This window comes from Enhydra lutris, unplaced genomic scaffold (genome assembly GCF_002288905.1).
Source record: "Enhydra lutris kenyoni isolate GAN:26980312 unplaced genomic scaffold, ASM228890v2 scaffoldscaffold92, whole genome shotgun sequence".
Taxonomy (NCBI): domain Eukaryota; kingdom Metazoa; phylum Chordata; class Mammalia; order Carnivora; family Mustelidae; genus Enhydra; species Enhydra lutris.
In genome coordinates this window covers 1,765,902-1,777,452 of record NW_019154176.1, presented here as the reverse complement: position 1 = coordinate 1,777,452, position 11,551 = coordinate 1,765,902, and the positions used below count along the sequence as shown (strand labels likewise).

Sequence of the window (11,551 nt, the reverse complement as noted above, 5' to 3'; positions counted from 1 at the left end):
GAGGGGGACGGGAAGTAGCTTAGTCACATGACCTTCTTTGAGTCCCATAATCCAGGGCGCGGCCATATTTGCGCGTGCGTTCCGTAATACGGAAGCTGCGAGGAGCCGCTATTCCTTGTCTCGTGTTTTACCAAGCCTGAGATGAATAATGATTTCTACTTTCACTGCCGCCTGCTGGAGACCCACCGCGTTGCGCGGCGCTTTCCCATTCGTTTCTGTCCCTTCTGGGAAGGAGGGTGGCTTCTTAGACGTCGCCTTTGGACAGGATTCGAGTCATCAGGAAATGTCAAATAGTTTCTGCCCCTGAGCGTCTCTCGTCGAATGGTTTAGTGATCGCTGTCCGTACCTCTCAGGTCTCCAGAGCCTCCTCCACATGCTGTGTAACCCTGCAGGCCGTTGCAGCTGTCGCTTCTGGGAAGCCTCCTCTGACCTTCCTCTGGGTAAGGGACCTCCTCTGGGATCCAAGGCTGACCTCTCTTTCCCCCCATCAAGACTGTGAGACCCTCAAAGGTGGGGTCTGTATCTCATGGATCCTCCTAGCGCTGCGCGGGTCTGGTCCAAGAGGACTCTTTTAAGCAGGCATTCTACAACTGCCTGTCTATACTATACGGTGGGCTCTGTGTTTGGCATTTCAGACTTATCAGTGAACAAGATGCAGACCCTGCCCTCCTGGAGTCCACAGTTTGGGGAGCTAGAAAGCTAACCACAATAGTGGTAAGTGCTATTGAGGATGCCAAAATGATGATGTGTCTTTTAGGTAGGGGTGGATGGAGGGGGAGGTGGCCTTATTTGAAGCGACAGGTGATTGGGGAAGACGCCAAGGAGGTGACATTTGAGCCAAGGCCAGAAAAGCCCCTTACATGAGGATTTGGGGAGGCCTTTATCCACCATCCCCCAATGGGAAAGAGAACTGGCAGTGCAAAGGCCCTGAGGCCAGAGATTAGCCCACTTGATTGGAGAAAGAGAACATCCTCCTTGACATCTTTGACAGTCCCCAGTTGGATCTCACTCTTCAGTTCCCACTCCTCCTAACCCTGATCTCCCTGCAGTCTTCCACAGCTCATCAAAGAGCCCTCAGCTCAGCAAATAAGCCCTCCGTGCAGCTAATAGGCTCAACACTGGAGAATTGAACTTAATGTCTTTCCTTCTCTCACACTCACACTCATCCCTCAGCACCTCCACCAAGTTCTACCCACAAAATGGGTCCCAAATCCAGGTGCCTTTTCTTATTGTTAGAATTTGACATTCTGTTAGTTTCAGATGTACAACATTATGATTGGGTGTTTGTATCCAGGTCCTTCTCTCCATTCTCAAATCCTCCACGCTGGGTTGCCTTCCCTCCAAACCATCTCCCTGCTGTGGTCAGAGAGCTCAATACACAGAAACCAGAAATATCGTTCCTTTTTAAAACTCTCTTATGCTGGCTTCTCCCTAGGAGTAAAATCCAAGGTCTTCACCGTGGCCTGTGAATGTGCCTGCTTACTTTCCTGCCCTCATCTCCCACCACTTGTCCTCAATTCCTTCCTCTCTGGTTACATCGGCCTCCTCGCTGTCCTAGAACCCACCAAGCTCGTTTCCTGACCTTTGACGTACCCGCTGCTCCTTCTGCCTAGAATACCTCTTTTCCAGCTCCTCCTCTGAATCTCTGTCTAAATATTACCTCGTCCAAGAGGCCTGCTCTGACCACCTGACTCCCCACTTACCTTGCTCGTCATTCTCTTTCATTTTGTCTGCTGTTGTCTGTCCCTCCCTGATGACAGCGGCCGCTCTGTGCAGGCAGGATTGTCTGGGCTCGCCGCTGTTTCTCTTACTCTGTGCAGTGATCGCATACTATGATCTCAGCAAATATGCTGAATGAATCAGTGAGCCCACACAGGGGCATCAGAGTGATCCGGGAATCCAGGAATGAAGGAGGGAAAAGGGTCAATAAATGAACTCAGGGACGCCTGGCTGGCTCTGTCAGTGGAGCTTGTGAGTCCAGATCTCGAGGTTGTGAGTTTGAGCCCCACACTGGGTGTAGAGATTACTTAAAGATAAAATCTGTAAAAGAAAAAAAAAGTAAATTCAGAACAGGTAGAAGGTGCCAGAGCAGACAGAGCCCTCTGGGCAGTAGTAAGGAAGATGGCTTTAAAAAGGCTGGGAAACGATTGGAGAGTTTTAAGATTTTTTAATTTATTTGTCAGAGAGACAGAGAGCACACAGGCAGGGGGAGTGGCAGGCAGAGGGAGAAGCAGGCTCCCCACTGAGCAAGGAGCCAGATGCAGGACTTGATCCCAGGCCCCTGGGATCATGACCTTAGCCAAAGGCAGATGCTTAACTGACTGAGCCACCCAGGCGTCCCAACCATTAGAGAGTTTTTACTTCCCCCAACTTTAAAAAAAAAAACTTTTATTTTTGAGTAAGCTCTACACACAACATGGGGCTCAAACTCACAACCCCGAGATCAAGAGGCAGCCAAGCCCTCCACCAACTTTTTTTTTATTGTAGTAAAACTTATATAACATAAAATTTATTATCACATTTATTAATTTTATTCAAGTATACGGTTCTATGGCATTAGGCACATTTACACTGTTGTACAGACATTGCCACTGTCCATCTCTACAATGTTTTCATCATCCCAAACTGAAACTCTGTCCCCCTCCCCCAGCCACCCACCATCTACTTCCTGTCTCTGGATTTGACATCCCTAGGGATGTCATGTAGACGGGATCATACCTTATCAGTCATTTTCTGACTGGCTTATTTCACTTAACATATGCCTTCAAGGGTTTTCCATGTTGTAATGTGATTTGTTTTTCACCAGACCCCACTGGCTGCCTCGAGGAGAAAACAGGGGGTGTGGGGAAAGGCAGGGCAGGGGAGATGAGGAGGAGGCGCCTGTGCTGGTCCAGGCCAGCAGAGGTGGGAGCAGGACCTGGGACATGCCAACGGACGTGGAGAAACATGACCAGATTGGGAAGCTAATTTGAAGTTGATCTGATGGCTCCTAAGAAAGGCTCAGACGTGGGGACACCAGAAAGAGAGGGTCAAAGGAGTTGAAGATGTGGGCCAGGGCATTTGAGCAGATGGTAGTGAACTGGGGGCAGAAGGTCTTGGGGGAAGACAATCCCGAGTCCAGCTTTGGCTGAGCTAGGCGAGAGACCCCTGAGACCCCAGTGTGACAGACTGAGGAGGCAGTAGGCTCTTCGGGTGGATTTGAGATCAGGGAAAGCTTTGGGATGGGGACAGAAGGAGCCATCAGCATAAGCAAGTAGACAGAGTTCTCTGTGGATAAGATCCCGGCTGGTGAGTGTAGACAGGGGAGAGACAGGGCTTCACCTGAGCCAAGGTACACTCTGTATGTGGTGGGGGGTGGGGGGCAGAGGCCGGCAAAGGAGGAGCGTTGGGGCCCATCGGCAGAGGATCAAGCAGGTCAGTGAGAAGCCAGGGCCCCATGCTCCCCCAGCGAAGGTGACACGTGACACCAGGGCAGCCACTGGGCCCCCTGGGGCAGGGACCCCCTCAGCTGAGCCAGCTGCTGCCGCTGGTGACATTTCACTCCATGAGTGTCCTGGCTTCAAAGTCTCTGCAGGGGTGGGGGAGGGATCGGAGGGGGCTGGAGAGGCCGGGCTGGCCAGGGAGGGAGCCAGAGCTGGGCTGCTGGAGGACTGAGCAGTCAGGAATCAGCTGCAGTCCTGCTGAAGTACGTGGTCCTGACGGGTCGGGGACCCGCCACCCCCTTCCCACAGCCCCCAGGGGGACACAGGAGGTGGCTAGGGGACTCTCAGGTAGCCGTACGGCTGAGTCTGGAATCGAGCCCACTGCCCGTGACCCCGCTCACTTTCCTGCAGATGTCTGGCAAGGTGGCCATTGGCAGTGACATCGGGCAGGCCCGCCGGGCCGTGGAGCAGCTGCGGATGGAGGCAGGCATCGAGCGCGTGAAGGTGAGGGCCAGGGTGGTGGCACGGGCGTGTCTGGGCGAGGGGGCAGGCGGGCAGCCGGGGCCTGGCTGACCAGGCTGGCCTGCAGGTGTCCAAGGCGGCTTCTGACCTGCTGCAGTTCTGCATGGAGCAGGCCAAGAGCGACCCCTTCCTCGTGGGCATCCCCGCTGCCACCAACCCCTTCAAGGAGAAGAAGCCCTGCACCATCCTGTGACCTCCACGTCCCCGACCACCCGGGAGGCCGCAATAAACATGAAGTGAGGGATTCCCCAGGATGTGGCTTGGCCAGGCTTCAGTGGGGGCGGAGGGGGGCCGTGCTGGGAGCTGCCTGTGCATCTAGCGCAACCCCCATCCCCCGCTGGCTCTAGGGTCTTGGCCCCAGCAGCACACACGTCCTGCACCCCCAGAAGGACAGCACAAACCTCCTCCGCCCCTCTCTGCCCCCCCGCACCCGTGGGGTGGCCTCAGCAGATCCCCTTGCCCACCGCACAAACGCGCCCAGGGTAAGAGTCCCAGTCTGAGTGCCAACATGCATCACACACACACACACACGTGCCATTACACAAACATGTGCACACCCTTGAGAGCCTCCCCCTCCTCACACACACCCACATCCACTGGCCCACAGACAAGCGTAGACAAGGTCATTGTTACGACACTCACAGCCAGACCTGCCTCCCCCGCGACACAGACTGTCTCCCAGACGGTCACACACCCAGTGGCGCCTCCCAGTCCCAAGCAAGCACAGGCAGGGCCCTCGAGGGACACCAGTACATCAGGTTTATTTCTCCTTCGCTCTGGAAGGAAAGCAGGTATCCAAATCCTAACAAAAACAGGGCCCCAGGGAGGAGAGCAGTCCCCTGGGTGGGCCTGAATACCAGGCTCACCTCCCCTGGCGTGGGCCACGGCCCGTGGGGCACAGCTCACCACGGCCCAGACTCCTTGTGCCTCAGGGCTTCGGGACAGGGCAGGGGCAGCACCAGCACAGGGGGGACGGTCCCCCAAGAACAGAGGCCACAGCCCAGCCTGTGGGCTGGCAGATCCACGTCCGCATCCTCCTGCTCAGGCCTGCAGCCTCCAGACCTCCAGTGACAGGCCCCCAGAGGCAGCGACCACCAGGTTGCCCTCTGCGCAGATCTGGGGATGCAGGGCAGAGGGAGTCAGGGGCGCTCTGGGCACCTGGGCAAGGCGCAGGGGGCAGGGCCTTACCCCATTCAGCACGTTGTTGTGGCTTCGGGTGCAGATGGTCCTCGGTGGGTCCGTAGGCACGTGCACCTGGGGAGGAGGGGCAGCGGGCAAAGGTCTGGCCATGCGCTGCTGGCTGGTGGGGGCAGGGTAAGGGAGGGGGGGCCTGTCTCGGGGGCTCACCCGGATGGTCTTGTCGGTGGATGTGGTGTACAAGGCCCCCAGTGAGTGTTTGATCCCTGTGATCTGAGACCTGTGGCCCACGTCAAAAGACTGCAGGAAGGAGGGACAGGGAACACTCAGGGAAGGCCTTGCCCAGGGTCAGCCCGCCAGCTGCCCAGGGGGTCAGGAGGTAGGGAGGAGGCCCAGGGACTGTTGGGCAGGGGCCAGCTCCCTGGCAGACCCGGACGAGCTGGAAGCGGCCGCTGTAGTTGGCGAAGACGTGCAGCAGGCCCTGGTTGTCACCAGCCCAGAGCTGGGGCTCCTGGTAGGACATGCAGAGCAGGTAGGAGTCCAGCTGTGGGACGAATGCGGGACAGAGCAGCTCAGGCCGGGCCAAGCCACCACCCCATGCCCGGTCCCTGCGGGTCCCCTGGGGAGGGTCCACCTGCAGCCGCTGCAGGACGCTGTTGGCCCTGCGGTCGAACACCACGAGCGTGTGGTCCTCGCTGCCCGAGATGATGTGCCGGTCGTCAGCCAGCAGCGCCAGCACCGCACTGGAGTGCAGCCGTCGGCTCTTCAGCAGGGCCGGGCCGACTTCGGGAGTGATGCAGCGAGGAGGGAGACATCAGAGCCCCTGCCCCCCACCCCCTGCCCGTCCCTATCCCGCTTGGCACAACCCTTGGTCTGCTCTGCCTGCCCCCATCCCGTCTCTCTCCTCTCTTGTCCCAGCAAGGTCTGGGGCCATCCAGGGCCCCCAGATCTCAGCCCTCCCAGCCCCCAGCCCAGTCCCATCTGCTCTCAGTACCTAGCCGACCTCAGCGAGTTCCCACGGAAAATGCTTCCGCTCCCAGGCGGGTCTGAGCGAAGCCCCACTCCCATGACCGGGCCCCCCGCCTCTGGCCCCACCTGGGAAAAGACCCCTAGGCCTACAATTAAAATAAGAATGAATAAAGAAAGAAACAACAGAAAAGGCTCTGGTGCTGGGCAGTGTTTTCCTAGGCTTTTTATGTAAGCTAGTATTTAATCCACCAATGTTCCTACTGTCCTCTCCTCCTATAAACCCTGTGGGGTTGGGGTTATTATCCAGATCTTACAGACGGGGACATTGAGGTTCAAGCTTGACAGCTAGGACGTGGGGGAGTCAGGGTTCTAAGGGCTGCTCCACCTCCCACAGTATTGAGGCTCAGAGGATCTCCCGCCCTCCAGACACCCCAGGTGGAGGGGGCTGCCTCTGCCCCCAACACCCATCCCCCGCCAGCTGCCTCTGCTGGCCCAGCCACAGCACGGGCCACTCGGAGTGGTCAGCATCTGGTTGAGACTGTCATCCCAGCCTGGCTGTGAGGCCCTCCTCTCCCCACCTGGGTCCCCGGGCCCCCGGCCCACCTCTGGGGTCGTAGACGGTCACCTTCTTGTCATAGGTGCCAGTCACCAGGATGTCAGGCCGGTAGGACAAGCACAGCACAGCCGCCTTGCCCCTGGGAACACACAGAGCCCGAGGCTTGGGCTGTGACTGGCTGGGACCCAGCCCAGCCCCGCCTCCCCGCCCAGGACCCCACACACTTGATCTCGCCGAACTGCTGCCCATCAGCTGCCATGTCCCAGAGCTTCACCGTGCTGTCCCAGGAACCAGAGCACACGCGGTGGTCCAGCGCTGCCAGCGACCACACCCAACCCTGCAGACCAGATCCAGTGGTCACCCCCATTCCAAAGGTAACAAAACCAAGGGTTGGAGGAGGGAGACAACTGACCCCAGAAGCCAGAGCAAGGCAGCTCCAAGTAGAGGTCAGGACTTAGGTCGGTGGGTCTGTCTGACTTCAGAACCCGGGAGGTGCACACCCACATAGAATGATACTCCTAAGTCCAGTCCCTGCCACATAGAATGATACTCCTAAGTCCAGAACCCCACCTGGATCCCTGACTCAGCACCTGTGGTGGTTTGGGGCCACGTAACAAGTCGATTAAAAGTGGGGCCTCCACTCCATGACTGGAGCAAATGAAGTGCTCTCCCTCAGTTTCTTCACTGGGAAAATGGGCACCAAAAAACAGCGCCTGCCTTGGGAGCTAATAGGCACAAATCACTGGCTGGTGGCTAACCCATTCCTCACCAAACTCCCTGAGGAGAGTGCTGTAATGCTACAAACGAGGACACTGGAGCACAGAGAGGTTGTGTCTCTTGCCCAAGGTAACACAGCCAGGGAGTAGCAGAATAGGGATTTGAACCCAGTGGCCTAGCTCCGGCACCAAGCTCTTGGCCACCTGCCTACACCACCTCGGTGACTGGTGGCAGTGGTTTTCCTCCACAGCGGCCTCTCATGAGATGACCGCCATGCTCAGAGCTTTTCGAGCCTCACAGGCAGCCTCGTAACTGCCCCGCCCTATGCCTCTCAAGGTATACCTGATGTCCCCCCAGTGCCTGCTGTGTATCCCAGCCCAGGCGAAGCTCTACGGCATAGTCATCTCATTCATGCTCATCCTAAACGAGCCCTAGACACAAGTAGAAATGGAGGCCGAGAGAAGTCCCACATCTCACCCAATGTCACAATAGTCATGGCAGAGCAAGATTTAAATCCACAACGTCTGGTGCCGAAACTCCTGCCCTTAACCATGGCACCCTACTCAGGCCCCACCCCTCCATCCCCTGTCTGGCCTCCTAACCCCTCACCTTGTGGGTGCTGTTCTTCTCGGAGCCCAAGGCCTTGACTAGAACCTGGCTGGGTTCCACCCCCAGCTGCCGCAGGTCCCACAGATTGACATTGCGATCTCGGGAGCCCGACAGACAGAACGCACCGCCCTGAGAAGAGAACAAGGTGGTGGTGTCAGAATCACCCTGGCTCAGCCCTGCCTGCCCCCCACTGAGCCCCACCTCACCTGGAGCAGCAGCACCGAGTCAATGGAAGCAAAGTGCCCATCAGCCAAACAGAAGTACTCAGCCCAGCGCCCATCCTCCGCCCAGCGTGACAGGTGCTGCTCCAGCTCGATGCAGGCTGTCGGCCAGTCAAAGTCCTTCTCTGTGGGGCATCGTGAGCAGGGTCCCCAATGGGCAGGAATTCTGACATCCACAGCAGCTGTCCAAGCCCACCCCTGGCTTCCAGGAAGCCCAACCTTCACCAGACTTGGAGAGAACCCCACCTGGATCCCTGACCCCACCCAAGAAGGCCTAGAATCTAGCTTTGGGACCACCAGCCACCCACCTTCCAAGCAGGCTTAGGACTACTCACCCCAGTTTCCAAAAATAGAGTAACTAGAGCCTCAGGACCATCTTTGCAGGTCTCAACCCCCAACCCAAGTGTGGAGGACAGTAGCCTCAGGATGTTAAGGTCCTGCCTCAACCCTCAGGCAAGGCATCAGAACTAGGACATTTTGCCTCCACGATTTCAACCAAATCCAGGGAAGTGTTCTCAGATTAGTTTCTGTAAACGTGGGAACCTTGTCAAGATGTAGAACTCAAGGGCTAGATGCAGAGATTCAGTGGCATAATGGGGCTCAACCAACTATGTTTATCAGGCTGTTCAGGAAAGCCCCATCAGTTCAAGCTGACCAAGCTGTCTTATCCCCCAGGTATCAGTGACCTCAGGGACAGGAGGAATTACTACCAGCCCCCAGCCTAGGTTAGACCCTGGGCTTGAGGATTCATCTGCGATTGCTAGTAGCAGGGATCCTAACCTCTAAGATGTGGCTTGATTTAAAGGTTGCAGGCTCGGGGCCTTTAGTCCCTGCCCCATCCCTACCTAGATCAAGACTGTAAGGGTGGGGAGCTTTGACATCACCAATTGCTAGCTCAGCATCTATACCCAGAGGATTCTTGGCCTTACCCCGAACCCCAAGAGATTCCAATTGCTAAGACTTCAAGTCCCTGTGTCAACCCCCAGCCAGGGTTCAGGTCCGTGGTACCATCAGACCCCAAGCCTAAGGCTCATTGGATCCTGAGTTCAGGGACCCCAGCCCCCCAAGGTAGATTTCCACAGCCCCAGGAGCCCCAGCGCCTAGCTCATGGTGCACCAAGAGGTCAGGGGCTTTGGCACCATCGATAACTACCTCAGCTTCCACCCAAGCCAGGACCACCAGGAATCGTGCTTCAAGGCGGTGCTCACAGCACCCCAGCCTAACCTGGGCAGCTGACCCCGGCCCCCAGGCGCGCGCACCTTCCACCACTGGGTAGGGCGCGCGCACGCGGCGCTGCGCGCGTAGCCTCCAGGTGACTTGGTCACGCACGAGGTCGCGCAGCGTGTGGCACACGCGTGGCAGGACGTGGAGCACCAGGCGCGCGTCTAGGTAGGCGCAGATCTCGAGCAGCAGCTCCGGAGGAAGGCTCAGCAGTCCCGGGACCCCCACGGGCGCACCCTTGGACGCCGCCCGCGGCTCCAGGGCGCCAGGGGATGCGACGGGCGCGGACATTGGCAAAGGGGCGCGTGGGGGCCCCTCTCCGACTTTCGGCGGACTGAGCACTCGGGCCACGTAAGCCTCGGCCTGCGCGTCGGGGTCGGGCTCGGACTCCGGGTCCGAGTCATCTTCCCAGGCGCGGGGATCGTCTCGCGGCCCTGGGGGCAGCTCCATGGCGACCGAGGTGGGCGCGGCCAGCCGGGCCCTGTCAGCCGAGGGCCCGCGTCCCGTCTCCTAGGCAGCGCAAAGGCACTTCCGGCGCCGCTTGATGACGTGTCGGCGCTGGCGCTGACCGGAAGCGAACGCTACGCGCGGGAACAGGCCGGGTTTTAGAATCCCGCTGTTCTGAGGGCTTCGGTGGTGCAGCTGCTGCAGCCTTGGGCTAGAAAATGCCTATTCCTGTTTCTAGCGTTTGTTAAAAAGGCATCTGTGGGGGGCGCCTGGGTGGCTCAGTGGGTTAAAGCCTCTGCTTTCGGCTCGGGTCGTGATCCCAGGGTCCTGGGATCGAGCCCCACATCGGGCTCTCTGCTCCGCGGAGAGCCTGCTTCCTCCTCTCTCTCCCTGCCTACCTCTCTTGACTACCTGTAATCTCTGTCAAATAAATAAATAAAATCTTAAAAAACAAAAAAAGGCATCTGTGGCGGTGCTGATGCGGACGGGCGGCTGAGCCTGGTTGGAAGCGGTTCTGTCCAAAGCACCTCTCACAGGTGGCACTGAGCTTAGAAATGCAGCCCCTGAGTTGAGGCTAAACCGTAGCGGGATTCCAACTCCTTCCGGAGACAGAAACGTGCAGCTGTACTGCAGGGGCTTCAAGTTCTCTGAATTATCTACAATTGCCCTTATCTCTCATTTATGGAAAGCGTCTCTTAAGCCAGGCAGTATTAACCGATCCATGTAAATGTCTCAGAGCATTGCTGTTCAGCCTCTTTGGATATCCACATGGCTCTTTGCTCAGCTATCACCTTCGCAATGAGGCCTTCTCAGAGTATCCTACTGTAAAGCTGACCATCTTACCAACGTTCTCTCTCCCCTCCCAACTTTTTCTCTATGGGACATACCAGTGTTCCGCAGTTTATCTCCTATTCGCTCACCAGAATGTACAACACGTTTGTTGAATGAATGCTGGGTGTATGTCAATGTCAGGTTTTTGTTTCTTTTCCTAAGTCCATGCAGGTGACCTTTGGCAAGGTTGAAGTAGCAGCAAGATTTTACTGAGGCTGTGTGTCCCAAGAACTTAGCAATTCTCATTTGCCTCTGTAATGCCGCTCACACTTACTACACCTCCCACAGGCCAAGTGCCAAGCTTAGCTTCCTACAAAACTGTCCAACCTGCCCAGTGACCCAGAGTTGCGAGGCTAACCAAAGATGAGGGTGCCACAAGACTGCCCCTTAATTTAGTGTAAGGCGATGGGATCTTGAACCTGGGCTGTAACACTAATGGCTCCCTTTTAAACTGAGCTCAAGACATTCCATGAGCTGTAATTCCGTTCCAGGGGACACCACACATGTGTATGTTACCACATCTAATCTTTTTCCTTCACATTCACCTTCCCATTTTACCGGGAAGAAAAGTGAGAGGCTTGGGATCCCAAGAAATGTGCCTGGGTAACATTTACTTATTTCCCTCCTCCCAAATTATTTCCTGAGTCCTGTGCATCCCCATTTCTAAGACATTCCAAGCCCCCCTCCACATCTTTTCTCTACTGCCAAAGCCAAGCATACAGGAGGCCAGAGAGAGACTAAGCGTTTCACAAGAAACTGATCTTTACTCAACAAAGTTCTACACAAGTGGAATCTCACGCCACCTTGGCGCCAATCCCCAGCACAGCACAGTAACAAATGGACAGACCCTGGAGCCCGTAGGAGGAAGAGGGTGAGGGGGAAGGAGGGATGTGGGACAA

General features: G+C 56.8%; 2 protein-coding genes across 2 annotated transcripts; one reads left to right on the top strand and one right to left on the bottom strand.

Moving 5' to 3' along the window:
• The first annotated feature begins 81 nt into the window (after nt 1-81).
• LOC111162432 (G protein subunit gamma 14) lies at nt 82-4,155 on the top strand. The gene is made up of 4 exons (XM_022526841.1): nt 82-440; nt 636-714; nt 3,834-3,926; nt 4,012-4,155. The coding sequence occupies exons 3-4, from the start codon at nt 3,834-3,836 to the stop codon at nt 4,135-4,137; spliced, it is 219 nt and encodes a 72-aa protein (XP_022382549.1). The 5' UTR covers nt 82-440; nt 636-714; the 3' UTR covers nt 4,138-4,155.
• Nucleotides 4,156-4,973: 818 nt separating this feature from the next.
• On the bottom strand, nt 4,974-9,824 carry LOC111162427 (F-box and WD repeat domain containing 9). The gene is made up of 10 exons (XM_022526836.1): nt 9,413-9,824; nt 8,139-8,278; nt 7,933-8,061; nt 6,831-6,943; nt 6,654-6,745; nt 5,716-5,864; nt 5,512-5,625; nt 5,292-5,381; nt 5,133-5,198; nt 4,974-5,060 (listed from the first exon to the last, which is right to left on the bottom strand). Exons 1-10 carry the CDS (start codon nt 9,822-9,824, stop codon nt 4,986-4,988), a joined length of 1,380 nt encoding a protein of 459 aa, XP_022382544.1. The 3' UTR covers nt 4,974-4,985.
• Nucleotides 9,825-11,551: the final 1,727 nt, after the last annotated feature.